General features: G+C 35.6%; 1 protein-coding gene across 1 annotated transcript; it reads left to right on the top strand.

Moving 5' to 3' along the window:
* Nucleotides 1-111: 111 nt before the first annotated feature.
* myo5c (myosin VC) lies at nucleotides 112-23,432 on the top strand. Its single transcript, XM_077210117.1, has 41 exons — nucleotides 112-320; nucleotides 604-714; nucleotides 1,210-1,378; nucleotides 1,447-1,591; nucleotides 1,744-1,900; nucleotides 1,979-2,122; nucleotides 2,221-2,302; nucleotides 3,244-3,351; nucleotides 3,474-3,580; nucleotides 3,661-3,926; nucleotides 5,020-5,101; nucleotides 5,191-5,331; nucleotides 6,257-6,379; nucleotides 6,460-6,543; nucleotides 6,638-6,766; nucleotides 7,375-7,472; nucleotides 7,562-7,648; nucleotides 9,461-9,572; nucleotides 9,656-9,867; nucleotides 10,937-11,102; nucleotides 11,192-11,338; nucleotides 12,539-12,703; nucleotides 12,797-12,890; nucleotides 12,967-13,030; nucleotides 13,298-13,478; nucleotides 14,316-14,409; nucleotides 14,495-14,558; nucleotides 14,636-14,713; nucleotides 15,521-15,701; nucleotides 16,092-16,185; nucleotides 16,800-16,863; nucleotides 16,951-17,119; nucleotides 17,459-17,543; nucleotides 17,622-17,720; nucleotides 17,795-17,949; nucleotides 18,215-18,304; nucleotides 19,515-19,665; nucleotides 19,755-20,058; nucleotides 21,164-21,338; nucleotides 21,469-21,549; nucleotides 22,746-23,432. The coding sequence occupies exons 1-41, from the start codon at nucleotides 261-263 to the stop codon at nucleotides 22,896-22,898; spliced, it is 5,271 nt and encodes a 1,756-aa protein (XP_077066232.1). The 5' UTR covers nucleotides 112-260; the 3' UTR covers nucleotides 22,899-23,432.
* Nucleotides 23,433-24,156: the final 724 nt, after the last annotated feature.

Genomic DNA, 24,156 nt, shown 5'->3' with positions numbered 1-24,156 from the left:
ACAAATAAACTTATTTATGAACTTATAAATTTAACATTTACAATGAACATTTATGAATATTTATAATGGGTCCGTGAATCTCATGAATATTAAGCAGCACAAGCCTTCGCTATAGTAGGACTTGTAGTTTCGCCGGCGATCGCAGGTGAGCGAGGAAGTTCCCATCGTCATTTCCAGACTTTTAGCAGGTGTCATGACTAAAAAGTTAGTCGTATGAATATTAGTTTCACTTGTAATTTTAATCATGAGAAAGTGGTTTAATGTCAAATAAATCGGAAGAGACTCTTGTTGCCATGGCTCTGTCGGAGTTGTATACAAAGGTATGAGGAACAAATCCCTTTTCAGTAGTGTTTAGCAAGTTTAGTAGAATGATATTTTAGTCTAGCATGTGTGCATTTGAGAAGATAATGATCTTGTCAAAGACTTTATTTGCGAAATGATTAAGTCAAACTTTAAAAGTTAGTTATAGTTGTGACATATGGTCAATAGTTTTGTTATTGTTGAAAGCGCAGTGCAAGCACAAAAAACACAAGCCATACTGTACAAAATCTCTTCCAAAGCACAATCTTATAAAATCGCAATGTAATGCGAGTCGTTTTGTAGTATAACAGGGTGTGGATCCCCGACTCCGAACATGTTTGGAAATCTGCGGAGATTCTGACAGATTTCAGTCCTGGAGAAACTGAGCTGGAACTACAGCTGGAGGATGGGACGGTAAGACAAAAACTGTATTAAAGCTTTAAATCTGAAAACTGAGCAGCTGTTTATAGAATTATTTTCATAATTTAATAAATTAGCATTTTCACACATAATAGTTTGCACTATAAAGGTTCTTAATCGGTTATATTTGCAGCACCTTCAGTGTTCAAGAACCTTCTTATCGAGTTTATGAGTTTTCCTTATGGTTTTATGGATTTAAAAAAAAAATGGTTAAAGAAAGGGTTAATTCACCCCAAAAATGAAAATTATCCCATAATTTACTCACCCTTAAGCCATCCTAGGTGTATATGACTTTCTTTTTTCAGCCAAACACAATCGGAGTTATATTAGATAATATCCTGGTTCTTCCAAGCTTTATAATGATACCTGAGGGTAAAAATTCTCGTTGATGTTCATAATGAAAGTCATTATAAATTTAACAGTTTAATCACCCTATTAGAAACTTTGACTTTAATAGAACCTGACCTGAGTTGTGAATCTCTGTTGCAGGAGTTGCAGTATCCTCTGGAAGGGGGTGATAAGTTGCCACCTCTCCGTAACCCGGATATCCTGGTGGGAGAGAATGACCTCACGGCCCTCAGCTACCTTCACGAGCCGGCCGTGCTACACAACCTCAAAGTCCGATTCGTCGAGTCCAAAATTATCTATACATACTGTGGTAGGTTGGCTGTAGAATAGCTTTCTTGGTGTGAATCCCTTTCTTTAATGTGATTTTTACCATTTCAGGAATTATCCTGGTGGCAGTCAACCCATACAAGCAGCTTCCCATCTATGGAGATGCAGTCATCCATGCGTACTCTGGCCAAAACATGGGTGACCTGGACCCTCATATATTTGCTGTGGCTGAAGAGGCCTACAAACAAATGGCCAGGTGAAGCGCCATGTCTTAAACTATCCCTTTAAACTGTGGTTGATTCAGAAAGACTTTGTGTTTCGGATTGACACAAATATATGCTGAATAACCAACTGTGCAGGTTTTACAGTCTGAACTCAAAGTGAGATATTTTATCTTCAAACCTGCAGGAATAACAAGAATCAGTCCATCATTGTGAGCGGTGAGTCCGGGGCTGGGAAGACCGTATCAGCTCGGTATGCTATGAGATACTTTGCTATGGTCAGCAAATCTGGTAGCAAAACTCGGGTGGAGGACAAAGTTTTGGCATCCAACCCGATCACTGAGGTAAAACTGTGTTTTTAACCAATTCAACACTTTTCTACGAGCAGAATCAGATCACAAAATAATCGGATGTGTTTGCAGGCCATTGGAAATGCAAAAACAACCAGAAATGACAACAGCAGTCGATTCGGGAAGTACACTGAGATCAGCTTCGACAAAAGATACCAGATCATTGGTGCCAACATGAGGACGTACCTTCTGGAAAAGTCAAGGGTTGTGTTTCAGGTGAAAGGAGCTTTTCACTTTTTGTTGACTTTTTAGCAACAGATTAACTAAATGATAAAGGCGCAAAACTCATAATGTCTCATTTGTTCCCCCTGCAGTCAGAGAACGAGAGAAATTATCACATCTTCTACCAAATGTGTGCTTGTGCAAATCAACCAGAGTTCAAAGGCTTGAGACTCTGTGAGTGTTTCTGTACTTGTCTTATGATTTTATTAGTAAGCACAGAAATAGGAATAGCTACAAAAGATGAAATTATAAGAGAATTGTGTCGACTCCAGGAAGCGACAAAGACTTTAATCATAATTTCACTACTTGTTATTGTACTATTTTTGAGGTCTGTATACTGTACTTTATGTACATTTTCTGAGAATATATATACTTATATACTATATTTATATAGTTCTTACATTGTAATTCAATATCTGATTTTACTGCCAAAAAGTAAGACCTTTTTTAAACATAGATAGATAGATAGATAGATAGATAGATAGATAGATAATGATTATAATTTATGATTGCATACTGAATGCTGTTTTGCAGTAATACTTAAAATACTTAAAAATGTATAAGAAAATACCTTAAGTCTGTATCATGATTATAGACTGGTTAAATTAACATTAAAGGGATTGTTCACCCAAAAATGGAAATTCTGTCATAATTTATTCATCCTCAAGTTGTTCCGAACAAAATAGGATATTTTGAAGAATATGTTAATAATATATTATATGTCTAGAATGTATAATCTGTACTCAAACGTTGATGGGCCCATTGACTTCCAAAAAAAAAAAAAATGCTATGGAAGTCAACGCAGTCCATCAACTGTTTGGTCACAGAGGTTCCTCAAAATATCTTATTTTGTGTTAAATAAGAAGAAAGAAATGTATACAGGTTTGGAACTTGAGGGTGAGTAAATGATGGCAGAATTTTAATCTTTGGGTGAATTATCCCTTTAAGCTAATATTTTACTCTTTAAAATATAATATTTTGCTCTTTAAAATATAATATTTTACTCTTTAAAATATATAGAGAACAGCTTTCAGTTAATATAAGCAAAATTAGATAAATAATGTAGAGTGGAATTTCTGTCTGTAATGCTGGCATGTTCTTCGTCTGTTGATTAGTGGGTGCAGAGAAGTTTAATTACACTCGTTTGGGCGGTGAGACGGAGATCGAGGGTGTGAACGACCGTGCTGATATGGCAGAAACACTCAGAACCTTCAATCTACTGGGTAACCGTCTGATATTTACAAAAACATCTAACGTCTGATTCATTTTTGCAATTTATCAAGAACGTGGTTGTCAATCCATTAACTTCTTCTGGTCTTCCTCTGGCTGCCTTGTTTCTCTTCAGGACTTAAGGACAGTTTTCAGGCTGATGTGTTTAAGGTGCTCGCTGCAATTCTGCATTTAGGAAACGTAGTCATCAAGGCGAACAGCCCTGAAAAATCATCCATCGGTGTAAGATATTTTTTCTGTGTGGCTTTAGACAATCTTGATTGATAATTGCCATTTTGTAATACTTTTTGCTTTCTCTCCAGTCCAGAGACCCTCACTTGGCCATATTCTGTGACCTGATGAGCGTCAACATGGACAATATGAGCCGCTGGCTGTGTCACAGACGGATAGTCTTGTCAGCGGAAACGTTGGTGAAACCGCAGCCCAAGGAACGTGCCGTCAACGCCCGCGATGCCCTGGCCAAACACATCTACGCCCATCTTTTCGACTGGGTCATCCACAAGATCAACCAGGCACTAATGGTCCCTGGGAAACAACATTCATTTATTGGGGTGTTGGATATTTATGGGTACGTTGAATTCACGATACCAGCTGCTCTTTCTCTCATCTCTCCGTCAGCGAGTGACACAAACCTGCCTTCTTTCACTCACTCGTTTTATTTGCTCTGGATGAATATTGTTGGTGTTACAGAGCTTGAATTTCAGCGTGGGATTGTGCGTACTGCACACAATTTTACTCATTAAATTTTACTCATGATTTTGTGTTCACACCCAAAGTGCGGCACATAAAGCCGCTTCTCACCACTAAATTGAGTTATTTTTTCATTCTTATTGCACTTAAACAGTCAAATACACACAAAATAATGCCAAAACACAGTCAGTTAATGTATGTTTTAAGTGAACATAAACATTTGAGAAAGAAAACGCAAGTGTAATAGTATAATGGATATGTGCCTCAGGTGTTAAAGTGACAGCAGGTATATTATATATACACAGGAATATATATATATATATACCTGCTGCATTTATGAGATAATATTAAAATCTCATAATTAAATATGGCAGTTAAATGAAATATATATGACATATTTCCCCATGGTATCGATGTCAAAATTGTGGCCGGTGAAAGTGCTGAGTGGCTTGTAACTTTGGAAAACTACTGGCTACAGTGACTGGTGAGCAATGTAAGCGGTGAGCAAATGTTAAGTCCTGTAGAATTTATATTATTTTACAAAAGAGGAACAGAAGTATGGAGAGATTCTGACGTTGGTCAGAAAAGAGAAAGATGTTAAATTCATGATATGAAGTCACTTACACAGCAGTAGCTCTGAAATTTAAATTTAGCATGAAAACATTGTGATGTACATCTGAGTAAAACGCTTTCTTGAACAATAACAAATGTAGGGCGGGACTTGATTTTGTCCATGGGGAATTGATTAGATAAAAAAAAAAATTTTAAATAATGATATGCACAGATAAATCATTTATAAGGAAAACTGCAATATTCCATTGATCAAGAATTGTCCATTTAGATTTCATGGTGACATTAATGCCTAGGCAATATAACTCAAAGCATAGTGTTATAAATGCACATAAAAAAGTAAACAAAATAAAAATATACTATTTTAGCATTTTTCAAATGTTCTGTTTTCCGTCCTCTAGATTTGAGACCTTTGAAGTTAACAGTTTCGAGCAGTTCTGCATCAACTACGCCAACGAGAAGCTGCAACAGCAGTTCAACCTGGTGCGTTCCTTTTTATTTTATTTAGCAAGAAATCAATTTCATTTGAAGTGTAACTATTGATAAAAACACATCTCTGATCATCCCATCAGCATGTGTTTAAACTGGAGCAGGAGGAGTACATGAAAGAGGACATTCCATGGACGCTGATCGATTTCTACGACAATCAGCCCGTTATTGATCTCATCGAGTCTAAGATGGGCATCCTGGACCTTTTGGATGAAGAGTGTCTGGTGAGAATAACAATGTTTTCTGTCCTAACCAGCGTAAATTGCAGCATGCTACAAGAAAGTGGCCATTTATATTTCTATTATTATATATGGAGCTCCGCCCACACTGAAATCTCATTGGTTGCACGCAGCTGAATATTAAGCATCTGATATGTTCTGATTGGCAAATCAATTCGCGTCACTGTATTCTAATTACTTTTCATGATACTCATTGCATTTACAATTTATGTAATTTGATTACAGTTACTGATGTCAATAAAATTAAGTTGCTTGCGTTACAAATGTAAAGAAAAAAATATTTAGTAAAATGCATTTCTAATCACGTTTGGCCGGCTGCGTCGCTTTAATGAATTACCAGAGAACGCACTTCATGAGGCACACACGCACACACACGCAAGGTCTCTGGCTCTCTCCCTCTCCGCCGTGCACGCGCTATACGGTTTGGATCACAGTCTATTCTGTCTCGCATGCGCGCTCTTGCTCGCTAGCTCTAGATTCCGGGAGATTTGAACTAATTTGCGGGCATCAGGGAGCCGCTATTAATATGAGGTAAACTCCCGGAACTTCCAGGAGACTTGGGATATCTGCAATATTAAATTACAAAAATAACTGAGTTTCACTTTGTAGTGTATTCTTGTAGTTTTAATAGGTTTTCAAAGTAACTTGAAAGTAATTTGTAATCTGATTACTTTTTACATGCAGTAATCAGTAATGTAATCAAATTACAATTTTAAAGTAGTAAGTCATTTGTAGTGGATTACTTTTTTTGAGTAACTTACCCAACACTGGTTAGGACACAAATTGTCATATACGTATGACTTCATAATGAAATTCCAATTCCACTTGTTCTCTATTTAATGTCATTCATTTCTTGGAGAAGCATATGAAATATTGTTGTTTTTTTCACTAACTGAATGATCTCCTACAGTTCCCACAGGGCACTGATAAAAACTGGCTGCAAAAGCTGTACAATTTTCTAGATTCAAAGCCACTGTTTGAGAAACCTCGTTTGTCTAATGACTCTTTTATGATCCAGCATTTTGCTGATAAGGTGAGAGACTATTTCTTCTCTGTATTGTCTTAAAAAATACAGTGAAAATTATACACAAAGAACTGGAACTGTTTTCTTAGGTAGAATACCAGTGTAAAGGTTTTTTGGAGAAGAACAGAGACACGCTTTATGAAGAGCTTGTCGACATCCTGCGCACTAGTCAGGTATCAACCTAACGTTTTCCTTCATGATCTTTGAATCTGTGTCTGTGAGTTTAATGTCATTATAATGTTGTTTATCTATTTTCTATGTTGTTAGTTTGCACTCTTGGCAGACTTTTTTAAAGAAGAGGAACCAAATTCTGGCCACAAAATGATCAAAGTTAAACCTGCACAACCCAGAGTTAAAGCTTCAAACAAGCAGCTGAGAACCACTGTAGGAGACAAGGTACAAAATCACAGACAATGCTATTCTAGTGGTAATAATAATGACCGATTGACGATTAACTTGTTTTCAAAGATTTAAATTTATTGGAAAAAATATATATTTTTATATAATTTAGTTATATATTGTTATTATTTTTACAAGTTACATTATTACACCAGTAGGTGGCAACAAGTGACTGTCTTTATGACTTTTATACTCTATTAGTGAGTATAAAAGTCGTAAAGACAGTTACTTGTCGCCACCTACTGGTGTAATAATGTTAATTGTGAAAAAAGCCCTGTGCTCAGCCATGTTTGTTTACATTGAAATACAGCATGTGAAAGCAGCAAAGATATTTCCAAAAAAACAGACCATCTGCTGTATTTAGATCCAATCTATAATTTTTTATCCTATTGATTATTTGAATGCTTGTAACACACAAATAAGGATATTGAGTGGTTTAAAAAGACTTTGTGAAGCTCTTTCATGCATATGGCAACAGCTCATTCTGGGTCAGCACGAACACGGTGTGATCATAAATTCGATCAATTCATTAAGACAAAAAACTATGGAGTTCTCTACATGGATATGTATCATCTTTAACATCTTTATCTCCTGTCTGATCACAGTTTCGAAGTTCCTTGTCCCTGTTAATGGAGACGCTGAACGCTACTACACCTCATTATGTGCGCTGTATTAAACCCAATGAGGAGAAACTGCCATTTGAGTAAGTGACAAGCCTGAATTATTGTATTTGGAACTTTCTGTTGGTTGTATACAGTAAATGAAAATGTGTGTGTGTACGCGTTTGCTCAGGTACGACTCAAAGCGTGTGGTGCAGCAGCTGAGGGCCTGTGGTGTGCTGGAGACCATCCGCATCAGTGCCCAGAGTTACCCATCCAGGTGACCAGCATTAACTCAAGTTTTGTCGGATCGGTGTGTTATCCTGTGAGAAGTGACGTGCTGTAATCTGGTGACTGTCGGCGTTGGTGTGCGTCTGTCGGTTCTGTGTGAATTGCCAGAACTTATATGTGAAGTTCTCAGAAATCTTCTACCATCTCACAAGTTTTAGTTCAGCCTAAACTCTCAATGCACCATCAAAACATCACGATGTGGCCTTTTTAACTTCATTTTGAACGCTTCTGTGAAGACTCTCGGTGATCTTCATACTGTATGTGTATGTTATCACGTGACTGAATGACACAAAACAGAAATATTTTTACAAGACATATCTATTGTGATGTATATATTTAGGACAGAATATCAGTGTTTTCATTTTCATCATTAAGTAAAAGTATAAAAATTTAATTGAAATAAAGCTAAAATAAAAATTAAATAAAATATTTCCTTACCAGCTAACTGAAATTAAATAGTTTTAGGTTGAAGCTGAAATAAAATATTTTATTAATATATATTTAATAAAATATATATATATAATATTTGTATTAGTTTTGTTAATATTTATATCTAGCATTAATAAATGAATGCTAAATATACCGGTGAATATTAAAAACGAATAAAAATAACAAAAAGCCACATAACAAAATGACTAAAACTAAATTAAATCTAAATTGAAATATTAAAAAACTGATAAAAATTACAAGCACATAACAAATTTACTAAAACTGAAAAAAATGCATTAAATGTAGTTTTAATAAATTTAAACTACATAGAAATATAAAAAACTAATAATGACAAAAGCACATAGCAAAATTACTAAAACTTGAACTAAAATTAAAATGAAAACATAAAAATAAAAACTACTTCAAAACAGTAATAAATATTTGGTAAACAGGTACAAATGGCTGTTTTATTACAGTGCTTCCCAAGGCATTTACAGTAAACCAAAGCCTAATATTGACTATTGAGGATGAAACCTGCAAAAATAAAACATAAGTGAATAATCAAATGTGCGTGGAAAAATAAAAAAACACGTAATAGTTTTAATTCCTAGCAATGCTAAAATAATACAATATAAATGTAAATGTTGCGAAATTTTTTAAAGGAAATGCAAAATTGAAAGCTTGAACTTTATTTACTGTATTTACATTTCTTTTAATTCCAATAATAATCTTCAAATTTTAATCTCTAATGTTTTTTTAGTTCTTCATAGTAATTCTAAAAAAAAATATTTAATTAATTGTATGTCCTTATATTTTTTGATATTGAATATTATTGCATATTTTATTATTTAGTATACATTATTTACATTTGATTATTTATATATTTGAATGTGTGGTTCATGCATATTTATTTGTATCTTTACTTATTTACCGGTTTGTTAATACAAATTTTTTAAAGCCCTATAATTTGAAAAACAATTACTGTAAGGTGAAAGAAATATTCATGTAGTATTTAAAAAATATATTGTATTATGAATCGTGTTTAATTGCAAAAACTATGTCACAGTGTCATCATTAGAATAATTTTCCTTAAAAAATATATTTCTTGTTTGTTTGTTTTTTGTTTGTTTTTTAATCTTTGTGTGAAATGTGACCTGGACATGTTTTTGTGAGAGTTCCGCATATTTTAATACAACAAAATCTATAAAAAAAAATTGTGTGTCAAATCTCGAGACACACTAGATTCATCAAAAACACCTCAGAAGATCCAACCAAGCAAGTTTAAAACACCACAGAGCAACATCTTGCTTCAGATTAGCAATCTTTTAGACTCTCTTCTGTAAAGTCTCATCCTCTCTGTCTATCTTTACAGGTGGACGTATATAGAGTTTTACAGCCGTTACAGTATCTTGATGAGCCAGTCAGAGCTGAAGCTGGGAGAGAAGAAGCAGACGTGCAGGACGGTTCTGCAGAAACTCATTCCTGTAAGAGAACTGCACTGCGGTTCATCTGAGAGCTTGTGATCTTCAACCATGTTCTGAAAAGTGTCATCTTTGGTGCATTACAGGATTCCAACCAGTACCAGTTTGGCCGGACGAAGATCTTCTTCCGGGCGGGGCAGGTGGCGTACCTGGAGAAGCTGCGTTTGGATCATCTGCGTGCGGCTTGCGTGACCATTCAGAAGCACGTGAGGGGCTGGAGGCAGAGACGCAGGTTCCTGCACATGAGACAAGCTGCCATCACTATACAGCAGTACGTGCGTGGAAAGAAACAGATCAGGTGAGTGTTTCCAGAGCACTAGCGATCCAAAACAGTGTTTTGACAGTATTTTACATTCATTTAAAATAACTATTTTCTATCTGAATATATTTTCAAATGTAATTTATTCCTGTGATGAAAAGCGGAGTCTTCAGTGTCACATGATCCTTAAGAAATCTAATATGCTGATTTGCTGCTCAAGTAACATTTCAGATTATTATCAATGTTGAAAACAGTTGTGCTGCTGCATATTTTTGTGGAATTTTTTTTTTTTTTAGGATTGTTTGATGAATAGAAAATTCTTTGAACTCTTCAAAATTCTTTAATGTGTTTTGTTTAAAAGAACAGCATTTACTTGAAATAGAAATCTCTTGAAACATTATAAATGTCTTTACTGTCACTTTTGATCATTTTAAAGGGAGAGTTCACCCAAAAATGAAAATTCTGTCAGTATTTACTCTCCCTCATGTTGTTCAACCCTGTAAGACCTTCGTTCATCTTCAGGACACGAATTAAGATATTTTTGATGAAATCTGAGAGCTGGATCACTCCTCCATAGGCTTCTTCGGGGATTGAAACTTGCCGGCCTCGAAAATTGTATAAAGACATCGTTAAAATTGTCCAAGTGACTACAGTGGCTCAATCTTAAGTTTATCAAGCGACGAGAATACTTTTTGTGCGCAAAAACAAACAAAAATAACGACTTTATTTCAACTATTCATTTCCTTCTCTGTTGGCCTCTAGTCAGTTAAGGTAGTGTGATTGTGTAGAGCTAGGCTCACTATTGGCCGACGCTGGTCATGTGTGTGATGCGTGTGACGTACAACAACAGGAGCGTACGCTGTTACACTAGTGAACTGACTCGAGGCCCATAGAGAAGGAAATGAATGGTTAAAATAAAGTCAAGCTGATGTGATATATAGCTGATCTGACGCAACTGACATTGATCTGTTATATTGTTTAATTTTCTATACATAGTCAACTAAAAAATAGCACAGAACTTACGTTATATGCTACCTTTGAAGAACATTATAGTTAGGATGATCACAGAAATGAATTTATCCTGAAAAACCTTGCTTTTCTGTCTCAGACGCACAGTGACCGCTCTGGCGCTGAAGCAGGGCTGGGCCGCTGTGGTGATTCAGAGACACTGTCGTGGGTATCTGGTGCGGAAGATTTACCAGCTCGTCCTGAGGGCTGCGGTCATCATACAGGCCTACACCAGAGGATGGATGGCCCGCAAACGCTACAGAAAGGCAAATCAGCCAGTCTTATCGTTTGACATTTTGTTGAAGTGTTTTTGACCAGTGCAGGTCACAAGTTTGATCGTGTCTCTTTATTATAGATGGTGGCGGAGCACAAGGCTCTGGTTCTGCAGAAGTACGCTCGAGCTTGGCTGGTGCGCCGGCGGTTTCAAACAATGCGACGGCTGGTCATCAACGTTCAGCTTTCCTACAGAGTCCAGCAGCTGCGCAAGAAAGTGGAAGAGCAGGTACGACCAGACAACCTAGAAAAGGTTATTGATCAAGGATGCTAGTTCATATCTCAGGGAAACTTAATGGAGATTTCAGTTAAGTATGAACTTTGTCTCAGATGTTTCTCATAAACTTCTTTTTGTATGAATGAAAATAGATGGAAACGGCTCAGTAGTTAACGTACAGTAAGTATCTAGAACTCTAAAATAAATGTGGAGAGCAGCTCAGATCACTTGTTGAGAAGTGTTCATATTGAGATCTCCCACTTTGGTATCTCAGCATTATCCTCATCTTTACTCTTCCCAGCCTAAAATGTAACAATTTGGGAGAAATAATTGACATATTAAAGAGACTTTATTTGTTCATAATGGAATGTTTAAAGCATGTGACCTGCTTCAAAGTAACTTGAAGAACATTTGGTAAAGGTTGACACTGCCAGTGTCACAGGTCTGATTTACAGGGAAAATGCATACTGATATATGATACAATTAAATGTAAATATTAGGTCAATTAAAACTTAAAAAAACTTGTTTAGAAATGTTCCTTATTCAACTAACTGAAATAAATAATTTGAAGTTGAAGTATTAAATTTACTAAAATTAAAATGACTAATACTTTTTAAAAAAAATTAATAGAATTTAAGTAGAAGAAATAGGAATATTTTAAAAACTATAATGAAATGACAAAAGGACATAAAATTACTAAAACCTAAACTAAAATGAAAATTTAACAGAAACTGAAAATATAAAAAGAAAAAGAAAATTCAAAATATTTATAATATTTATATTTTATAAATTAGATAAGTTATATTAAATTAAATATAAAATTGGCTAATGACAAATATTTATATTTAATAAATCAGATAAATTATATTAAATTAAATATAAAATTAGCTAATATGACGAATATTTATATTTTATAAAATGTAAATTAAGTAAATTAAATTATGTATTAAATTTACTAAAATGAAAATTACTAATAATGAAATCAATTAAAGCTAAATAGAAATATTTTTTTAAAAACTAATGAAAATGACAAAAGCACATTAACAGAATTAATAAAAATAAAATGAAAAATGAAAATATAAACATAAAAACCAAAATAAATGTAACACTGCTGATCAAATGTACAAATTAAAATAAAGTGCCCGGACTCTTTAAATATGTAATTTACTGCAGTGTCTCTGAAATACAAGCCCTTTCTCTCTTTTCCTCTAGAATAAAGAGAACCGTGGCCTCATGGAGAGACTCGCCAGTTTGTCTAATGCACGAGCTCACGGACTAGAAAAGATTCAGGCTCTGGAGGCGGAGCTTGGAAAGCTAACCAATGAGATGGCAGCTTTAGAGGAGAGGGCGAGAACAAACTCAGAAGAGTCCAAACAGGTAATAGACACACTGATTTGTACAATATCTTTGTAGTATTGATACAGTATTGAATATAATTATGAGGTTGTTCACTTTGTTCTCTTCTCTAAGGCAATCGTTCTGCTTCAGAATGAAAAAGAGAAACTGGTTCAGGTGAATAAAGCTTTAGAGCAGAAACTGAAAGACACGACCCTGCAGATGCAAGGTGAAGAGTGAGCTGTTTTTAAAACCGTGATAATGAAGAGTATGTGACTGTAACTAACGAATCATTTGTTTTCCAGATCAATTTGAGGATGTAAAGAGAAAGCTGATGGAAGATCTGGAAAGAGAGGAGAGGTTTAGAAAGTAAGAGTGCTTTTTTAACGGGATAGTTCCCCTAAAAATCATTTACTCGCTCTCGTCTCGTTCCAAATACATTTGAGTTAATTTCCTCAGCGAAACTCAAAGTTGCTCATACACAAGCTCAAAAAAACACCATAGAAATGGTCCAAAAGTGGGCGTCTGAAGCGAAAAAGATAACTTTGTGAGGAACAGACCCAACTTTGAGTTGTTGGCTATCAATCAGACCTTTGTCTAAACGAGTTTGTCCAAATCCGTCCTGTGATCTGTCAGGGTGGCGGAGCACAACAGTGAACTCCAGAAGGAGGACTCGGATAAAGAGATCGTAGCACTGAAAGAGGAAAGCCGTAGACTGAGAGAGGAGCGAATCAGACTCCAGACGCAAGTGGAGGACGACATGAAGGTCCACGCTGAACTGCAAGAACAACTGATGCAGCTCACCAAACACGTCAAGGTGAATCACAACTCCAACTCTTCCTTTCTCTTGTTTCTTAAGAACATTTACAAATGGCTGTTTTATTACAGTGCGTCCCAAGGCATTTACAGTTAGCCAAAGCCTAATATTGAATATTGAGGATGAAACCTGCAAAAATAAAACATAAGTGAATAATCAAATGTGCGTGGAAATATACAAATAATTGATTCAATGCCTTGCAATGCTAAAATAATACAATATAAATGAAATGATTGGGGAAATGTTAATGTAAATGTTGTGAAATTTGTTAAAGGAAATGCAAAGTTGAAAGCTTTAACCATGTATTTTTATTTTTATTTAATTTTAATCTGTTTTTTTAGTTCTTCAAAGTAATTCTCCAGTTTTCTTATTATCATTTAATTAATAGTATATCTCCTTATATTTTTTGATATTGAATATTATTGAATATTTTATTTTTTATTTTTTACTAATATTATACAGTATACATTATTTATATTTGATTATTTATATATTTGAATGTGTGGTTCATGCATATTTATTTGTATAAATAAATACAAGCACTAGTTTTTGAAGCACTAGTTTTCCTTTCTGCAAATGCAAATCTAGTGTTAACCAAGGAGGATAACTATAAAAAATTTCCAGCTGATAAATTATAAAAAAAACATTGACAGCCAATCAGAATCCAAGAGAATCTTTAAAGAGATAATATAGTTTTAGTTTTTGTTATAGTTTTCTTTATAGTTACTGTTCTTGTTGTAAACAGGCCTTTATACATTGGTTATTAATATGGACCTTAATGTATAGGGTTTTTCTCTGTCAGTCACACACACAATGACTTTTTTGTGACATTTGAAGATCATACCAGATTTACGGAAAGAAATCAACAGCCTGCAGATGCAACGAGCTGAAGCTGATAAAACCAAGAGAGCTCAAAGTCTTCAAGCCAGAGGTATAAAACATATTATAAAACAATGAAAAATACAATGTAAAACTATAAAACGCTGAGCTGTCTTCATCCATTTTCATCCCCTCAGCTAAGATGAGTTTAATCATGAGGCAGCTGCTCGGTAACACCGCAGAGGAAGATCTCATGCAGAGGTGCGTCAGAGTACTGGGATTGTCAGCGCTGATTGTTATCTGGATTAGCTTGATTCTGATTGTCTCTTTCACTCCAGGTTGAATAAAGAAGCCTCAGATAATGATGATGGAGCTGATCTTCTCACTGCTTTTGACGGCGTGGAGAAAGCTGCAAAGTATGACCTCTAAAGGTTTTCAGTTTAATCAGTTTAAAAGTGTTTTTTGTTTTTTCATCAAAATGTGCTTAAAGGGACAATGTGTAGTTTTTTAGGTATTTTATTATCTAAAATCAATATTTTTATTCATAAATATGTCCTCAATGGTGTACAAATACCTCTGCCAATTATCTGACTTATCCTCGTAAACGAAGAATTTATTACTTTATATACATGGGGAGGTCCACGGAGGCTTCCATGTCGTTCTGCCATCTTGAAAAACTATAATAGCAGAGAGGGTCAAAAAGTACTAGGCCAGCACGTTTCCACAACGCGTTTTCGTTCAGAGCCAGCGTCACATGACTGAAAGCAGCAGAAACGGAGGAGCAGAGCAGTGAGAGACGCTTCACGGCCCCGGCAAGTCAGTCAGTAATTCATACTGTAACATTCGTTTGTTCGTTGTGTCAACTTGCAGTTTGTTTGAAATAACAAACCTGTTCACCCAAAGGAAAACTCGACGAAGTGCTGTTAGAAGACATACTGTCATAGCTTTTTGGTACATAACAGCCACCGTAGATGCAACACGCATTTGAAAAAGCGAGGCGCTGGAGAGCACAATTCGTTTGAATGCAAAATACAATTTCACCGCTAGATGGGAGAAATTCCTACACAACGTCCCTTTTTAAGAAAAGTAAACATGCTTTTGCAACTATTTCATTTATATAAATAATATATACTAATTATGTATATATACATATAATATATATTATACATCAACATAGGTGACCATATCATCAAATTAGCAAATTTACTGTCCTTCTTTCTCAGGGTGATGGAAGCTCAGCAGCGGGAGCAGAAAGAGGCTTATGAGAGTCAACTGGAAGCTCTGGTCTACAAAAACGAACATTTAAACAGAGAGAACGAGCAGCATAAAGCTCTCTTTCAGGAGAAAAGTAGCGTCAACCAAAGCATCGGGCAGGAAGTGGCCCGCCTCGCTGCTGAGAACATGGTAGAGTGTATTTATGTAGCTTCTGTGTTTGTTTAGAGTCAAATTTTAACCCTTAAAAATAACTATTCATTTCTTAAATGTTTAATAACTTTAATAACCGCTAATCCAATCTGTATGTTTTAAAAGTCTTGTAAATAGGAGATTCCCGGCTCTTCTGTGGTATTGCGTTGTTCTCAGTTAGACATTCAGAGGCTCCGTAGTGAACGTGACTGCATCAAGTTTTGATCAGCATTGATTGTTTGAAGAAACCCATGCGGTTTGTTCCTCTGAGCCAAACAGGAACGATTGTTGAAGCTTAGTCCCACCCCACTCCCCAGATTGGTTGAAACTATCATCTACTCAACCAATAAACACAGTCACCTGGTGATGATGGTGACTTCCTGTGTGCAGGTGATTCCAGAACTGAAGCAGCAGGTGTCGGAGCTGAACCGCCACAAACACGAGCTTGAGACCCAGTTACAAGATCAGAGCGCTGAGATGAGCGGTAAGCCAACCACATTTTATATACACTAGGTGTTATGCATGTGAAAAAATATTTTGGACAGATCTGGACTGCAGGATATGATGTTACACAATTTTTTAAAGTGCCCTATTATGCTTTTTTTTTTTACGAATATTACATTTCATGTAGTGTAATATAGCTGTTTGTGAATGTAAAAGGTCTGCAAAGTTTCAAAGATCAAAGTGAGTTATTGTGTCCTAAAAGAAAGAACCGATTCTAAACTGCCTGAAACGAGTCGTCAGTGATTCCAGTCTTACTTCCTGCACAAACCTACGTAGGTTTGTAACAAATTTTCATAATGCCTGCAAACAACGTCTACTTGACCTGCCCTCAAACACTGTAGTAGAGTAGACCAATCACAACTAACTGGGCCATCTGACCAATCAGAGCAGAGTAGACCAATCTTAACAGACTGGGTCAACTGACCAATCAGAGCAGAGTAGACCAATCTTAACAGACTGGGTCAACTGACCAATCAGAGCAGAGTAGACCAATCACAACAGACTGAGCCATCTGTTTATTCAGTTGTGGTAGGCCTAAATATGAAAATGTTTTATCTGTTGGCAGTTCTTTACAACTTAAATTTTATGTTGCAGCAAAAATAAAGGAGTTATCAAAAGAGATTCAGCACACTGTTGAAGAGGGGCAATCACAATGCAGGTGAGGCGTTTATTACCCTCAAACTATATTTACACTACAGACTGTGGCACAAGGCTGAAGGAGCAGCTGTTGTGCTTCTGTTCACAGGCACCTGGAGGAGAGGATTACAGAGAGCGAGAGAAGAAGAGAAGAGATGGAGAGACAGATGGCTGACCTCCAGGAGCAGAACCAGCAGCTACAGAAAGCTCAGCTCTCAGAGAGCGAAGCCAAGAACAAACTCAGACAGGAGACGTCACGCCTCACAGCTGAGAATATGGTGTGTGTGAAAGGTCACGCTCATGATTGCATAGGTGCTTACATGCATTCATTTAGCTTTTTCTTTCCAAAGCATACATGCATAATAAATAAAAGCACCCCCTCATAGCAAAAACAGTACAATAATACAATATACTCTGTATATGTTTCATTAATGCATGAATGTGCGGATTTATTTATTTATTTTATCTATTTATTTATTTATGCATATATTTAAAATTTAGACTGTTAGTGCCACAAAAATCTGTCTTCCTGAAGGACATTTAGGTATTTGGCGAACCAAAAAGTAAATTTGTTAATCTTAATCTAATGTGTTAAGATGATTTTCTTCTTGTTTCAGGACTTTGAGGAGCAGTCAGACATGAAGGACAGATTGATAAAACGACTTCAAGACCAAATCAAAGCTCTTCAAACACATGTGACAGGTAAAACTCTCTTCATTTACCTGCTTTCACATTTAGTCAATCCGTTCTCATCCTCTGCATGTTGCATACTCTCATCAGCCAATCAGAAAGCAGTACCGGCCGTGCCCAAAGAGTACTTGGGCATGTTGGAGTACAAGAAGGAGGATGAAGGCAGGCTGATCCGGACGCTCATACTCGGTAAATCTATATTGTGAAGCCTGTCTAAGTTAAAATCATAACTCATAACTTAATAAGTGGTTTGTAATCTGCAGATCTGAAACCTCGCGGTGTGGGTGTGCAGATGATCCCTGGTCTGGCTGCACATCTCCTCTTCATGTGTGTGAGACACTCCGATTACCTCAACGATGGAAACAAGCTCAAGTCCCTCATGCACGGCATCATTACTGCCATAAAAGAGATCATATCGGTAAGGGACTTTTTCTCTTTTTACTTTACAGTGAAGTATGAATTACTTCTAACACACGCTGCATTATGTTTTAATTTCAAGCAAACTAATGCAATTCAAACAAAACTGGCATGACCAAAATAGATGAATATCATCAAACTAGCAGCTTGCATGTATTCTGCCTCTTTCAAACACACTCTTCAGAATCCTCTGACATGGGGCTTTGCTGCTGCATGTCCGTAGGTTTCCTAAGTGATGATGATTATGATGATGATTATGATTTCAGGGCCACCAGGAGAATTTTGAAGTTCTGTCCTTTTGGCTCTCCAACACATATCACTTCCTCAACTGTCTCAAACAGTACAGCGGGGACGAGGTATGTCTTTCTCCTTTACTAATAAAGACCCAATAAAATGTACATTCAATGGATACATTTAACTCTTCAATAGAGTATTGAGTTATTTAATGTCTGTTTTACTGCATTTATTGTATTGTATTATGTCTGTAGTTACTGTATTTTACTTCCATTTCTTGTTTTGTAGCACTTTGGGTGTGAGAAAAGCACATTATAAATACAATCAGGGCTTGACATTAATACCCACCAACCCTCCAAATGTGTGTGTATTTCAGCAGTGGTGTGTAACGCAGTCACTCCGACTAGAAACTTTGACGGGTTGAATTTTATATATAATATATATATTTTTTTAATTGTAGTCTTTTAACAATGCAACTGAAATAGTAACTAGGTGCAATGTATTGTTGTCAAAAATATAGATTTTTCAATATATGTCAATACTGAAATATCTGAAACACTTCCAATAATCATTTTCCGCAGAATAGATACAGGATACCAGCTCTCTCTCTCTCTCTCTCTCTCTCTCTCTCTCTCATCTCTCCGACAGCGAGTGACACACAAACCCGCCTCTCCTCACTCACTCGTTTCATTTGAATGACTCCAGATGAATATTGTTGGTGTTACAGGACTTGAATTTGGACGAGGAATTGCACATATTGCAAATAATTTTACTTATTCCCGCAGATTTTGTGCTCACACACCTAAAGTGCGGCACGTAAAGCCGCCTCTCAGCGCTACATTTTAAGTTTTTTTTTTCGCTGCTTATTGCGCTGAAACAATCAAATACACAAAAATCTTGGCGAGTATTCATGTAAACAGTCAGTTACTGTATGTATGTATATATGAATACTGTATGTTTTAAGTGAACGTAAACAGTTGAGAAAGAAAATGCTTCTGTAACAGTATAATGGATCTGTGCGTCAGGTCTTAAAGTGACAGCAGCCTTATATACCTGCTGCCAAATAATAAGAGAATATTAAAAATATCAAAATGGCAGTTTTTCCCCATGGTATCAATGTCAAAATTGTGGCCAGTGAAAACGCTGAGTGGCTAGAAACATTGGAAAACCACTAGCCACAGTTGATGGTGAGCAAAAAAGCTCATGTCAAGCCCTTAATACAATGTATTATTATTAATACATCACCACATCATTTCAAAGGGTCTCAGATATCTTATTTATATAATACCTGAATTCAACCAATGAGATTCCTTGATATCCCTCCATCAACAGGAGTTCATGAAGCACAACACGCCTCGTCAGAACAAGAACTGCCTGAAGAACTTCGACCTGTCAGAGCACCGGCAGATTCTCAGCGACCTCGCCATCAACATCTACCATCAGTTCATCAGCGTGATGGAGGACGCGCTCTTTCCCATGATCAGTATGGAAATCAAGTTCATACACTGGCATTTACATAATGCATATTTCTTTGGTCCTTCTTGTAGAAAAAAATCCCCTCTCTCTGTTCAGTCCCCGGGATGCTGGAGCACGAAAGCCTCCAGGGAATCTCCAGCATGAAGCCCACCGGTGTCCGCAAGCGCTCGAACAGCGTGTACGAGGATGGCGGGGAGCTCAGCGGGACTGAGGCGTTCAGCGTGAGCTCGATCCTGCAGCAGCTCGGCTCGTTCCACACCAGCATGGCTCAGCAGGGCATGGAGACGCAGCTGCAGGGTCAGGTCATAAGACAGCTCTTCTACCTCATCGGATCCACCTCGGTGAACAGCATTCTGCTCCGTAAGGACCTGTGCTCCTGCCGTAAGGGCATGCAGATCAGGTGTGTGTGTGTGTGTGTATGCGCTACTTTTATTCAGTGAGGATGCATTCAATTGATCAAGAGTGACACTAAAGACATTGAGAATGTTCTAAAAGATTTCCGTTTCAAATAAATGCTGCTCTTCTTTACTTTCTATTCATCAAAGAATCCTGAAAAAATGTATCATGGTTTCCACAAATATGAATCAGCACAACTGCTTTTTAACATTGATAATTATCAGAAATGTTTCTCGAGCAACAAATCATCATATTAGAATGATTTCTGAAGGATCGTTTGGCACTGAAGACTGGAGTAATGATGCTGACAATCAGGGTTATTATAGTTAAATAAAACAATAAACATAAAATGTTTAAAAATAAATGTTATAAAATAAAATAATAGTACATTTTTTATTTATATATATATATATATATATTTTTTTTTTTTTTTTATTAAAGTAAATAATAACATTTATGTTCAAGGTAAAATTTCTCGTTTTAATGTAGTTTAACTTGATGTACTAAAATAACTGAAACTAAAGCTAAAATAAACATTTATAATGAAAAACCTTAAACATGTCAAAAACACAACAAAATTACTAAAACTTTAACTAAAATGAAAATGCAGTATATACACATAAAAACATTTAAAAGATTAATAAAATATAAAACAGTTATTTTAAATTGCAATAATATTTCACAATATTACTGTTTTTACTGTATTTTTGATCAAATTAATAAAGATTTGGTGTTTTATTTCAAAAACTTATTTAAAAAAAATCTTACCAACCCCAAATATTTGAACACTAGTGAATATACTGTATATACTGTAGCCTACTACTGTATATTGCATATATTAAACTGCACATGACTTCAATATGTTGCATGATGTTATTATATTTTAATTAGTTTCCAATATGTTGCATATTTAGATTTTAATTAGAATTTGCATTAAAATGTCTTAACTTGCCAGAACAGTGAGTCAAGAAAGAGATTTCATTGGATGTCATTTCCTGTTTGACTTTATTCATCACACAGGAAATTAAGTTGAGATTACTGCACAAATAGTATGGGTAGGATGCTAGTTTGCCTTTCTGAAAGTTTAATGGAGCATCTTTCTTTTACAGGTGTAACATCAGTTACCTGGAGGAGTGGCTGCGAGAGAAGGGTCTGCAGAGCAGCTGTGCCATGGAAACACTGGGGCCGCTGTCTCAGGTCGCCTGGCTTCTTCAGGTCAACAAGACCACCGATGAAGACGCAGCCGAGATCAAGCAGAGATGCTCCGAGCTCTCGTCCGTGCAGGTGCCGCTCTACATATATGCCGTCTGGCCACTAATTCATTTTAGAGGAACCTAAACTGTGCCAACATGCCTGTAGAAGTTCCATTTTTGTCTTAATTTATAAAAACCTCCGGAATCTGGTTGTTTTGTAGATTGTGAAAATCCTAAACTCCTACACACCCATTGATGATTTTGAAAAGCGAGTGGCTCCGTCCTTTGTCCGCAAAGTGCAGGTAAGATTTTTTATTTATTTTTTTTAAGCAGATTTATTACCGTTTCAAAGTTTGCGATCGGTATAATTAGAGTGAAAATTGTGCGATAATATTTCAGTTTTAAATAACTGTTTTCTATTTGAATATATGTTCAAATGAAATTTATTCCTGTGATGCAAAGCTGAATTTACTTCAGTCTTCAGTGTCACATGATCCTTCAGAAATCATTCTAATATGCTGATTCGCTGCTCAAGAAACATTTCTAATTATATCAATGTTAAAACAGTTATGACGCTTCATATTTTTGTGTAAACTATGATACATGCTTTCTTTGATGAATAGAAAGCAGCATTTATTTAAAATATAAATCATTTGTAACATTATCACTTTGGTTCAATTTAATGCATCTTTGCTGAATAAAAGTATTAATTTCTTTTAAAAGCCTTTTTATAACAGTAGTATAAAGGTAAATGATCACAAATCAATAGACCGCAACAGTCAGGTTCTGGATGTAAAAATACAAGGAAATTGATTTATAATGATAACTTAAAAGCTACGAGGTTGTTAATGTTTATTTCAGCCTATTTTAAAAATGATCATATTTAACAGCAGAATTACTAGTGGAAAAACTACATTACGCATGATGCGTAGAAATTCCACCAATCAGTGATTAGAAAAAAGCAACACACGCCTAAATTGCTCTTTAGCTCCACCACATTAATCACTGCGGATGTGATCGAGTTGATCTCTAAGCTCTCAAAATACTTAAATATTTGTGTATGTATATATATATATGCAATAAACTTAGAATTTATTGTTTTCATATAGATAATCAACAGTTGTACATGAGAAGTTTAATATTTCTCCATTGTTTTAAATTAGATAATGCTTTTTGCAATGCTTCATGGGATTGTTGTTCTTCCCCTCACTAAAGCCGTTAAGTACACAGTCTTGTGCTTTGTCATTTTGTCCTCTTTTTAAAATCTTTTTAGCTTCAGATTAAAGTTTGTAATGTTGTGATTCACCTCGTAGCTGATTGGCTAGGTTCATGGCTTATAACACTTTGATTAAGACTTTTTTTTTAAAATCCCTATGGGAAACAATACCTCTGGAACCAGTGCTGCTGAAAAAGGGGGCGGGAACTAATGTACTCTATTGTAGTATTGAGCATCACCTAGACCTCTGATTGGCCTTTGTTTTTGTCTCCATGGCAACAGGCATTGCTGCAGGAGCGCGAGGGCTCGTCTCAGCTCATGATGGATTCACAGTATCGTTTCCAGGTCACCTTTCCCTTTTGCTCCTCGCCACAAGCACTGGAACTCCTGCAGGTGCCCAGCAGCCTCCGTCTGGGCTTCGCCACTCGTATTTGACCTTTAACCTCTGACCTTATTGATATCAGAAGTTCAGAACCAGGGGCCAGTTGCATAAAATGTTCAGACATCTACATTTTTTCTGTAAGACTAGTCATAACTTTAATTAAATAGTCAATTACATAAAAATGTAGATAATTTGAACCTGAAATGTAAGACTAATCACCCTTTGTCAAACTGCTAGTTGGTCAGACTAGTTCTGAAGACAGTTTTAACTGTGTTTATTCAACTGACACCAGTACTTAAGATCAGGATGTGTGCTGACCTGAATGCATTATGAAATAACTGCTAACATTTGTATATTTTAGATTTATTTATAAATATTTTAATCACATGTTCTCTAAATAGTATGTTTTAGAATCGTTTTTTACAAGATCAACCATGAATAACCATTGTAACAGATTTTAATAACCCAAACCAACCTTAAATGTCCAACTCCATTCTGTAAATCCTAAATAATTACTGTCACAAATTGCTCTTCCGTTGAATTTTTTATACACCAGAAATAAATCAATAAACACAACTGCCAAATGAGTCCTTCTTTCTTCTCTCTTTGCCATCCACCATAGCTCTCACAATATGCAGTGGAAATGCAATATTTATGATGGTTAACTCTCTGAGGACTAGAGAAGGAAACCCCAAGAACTTATCTAGCAATTAGTAAATCTCACAGGGTGAATTTTAAAAATAATATATATTAGTGCAGTCAAATCGATCAATCACATCCAACATAAAAGTTTGTGTTTATATAATATGTTTGTGTGTGTATATATATATATCACATTATCATACAACAATAAGTATATATATATATATACATACACACACACATATATGTTTATATACATCACACATATATAAACAAACTTTTATGTTAGATGCAATTAATCGAATATATATAGCAAAAAATTACGCTTTTCTTTTTTTTTTTCATTATTCATTGCTGTAGTTTTAGTTTTCAATGATCATTTGCGTATTCTCCATACTCTAATTAGGAAATGAAAATCATCAGGACACTTTTTTTTTAAAATCAACGCATTAAAAGCAGTACATCAAATTCTACCAGGAACACATCTTTATTTTTTTAATATTAGCTTTACTTTAATTATCATAAAAAATATCACATAACACTATGGCCCTACACAATACACATAGGTTTCACTATTTTTAAACAAAAATGTTAAGAATATAATAAAATATTTACATTATACATAAATGAACTAATTTTACAATAATATAAGTAAAAAAAAATGTGGTA

This window comes from Siphateles boraxobius, unplaced genomic scaffold, assembly GCF_051911475.1.
Source record: "Siphateles boraxobius isolate OS27281-9 unplaced genomic scaffold, OSU_SipBor_1 65, whole genome shotgun sequence".
Classification (NCBI taxonomy): domain Eukaryota; kingdom Metazoa; phylum Chordata; class Actinopteri; order Cypriniformes; family Leuciscidae; genus Siphateles; species Siphateles boraxobius.
Note: the sequence above shows the minus strand (reverse complement) of the source record. Positions and strands in the feature narration are given on the sequence as shown.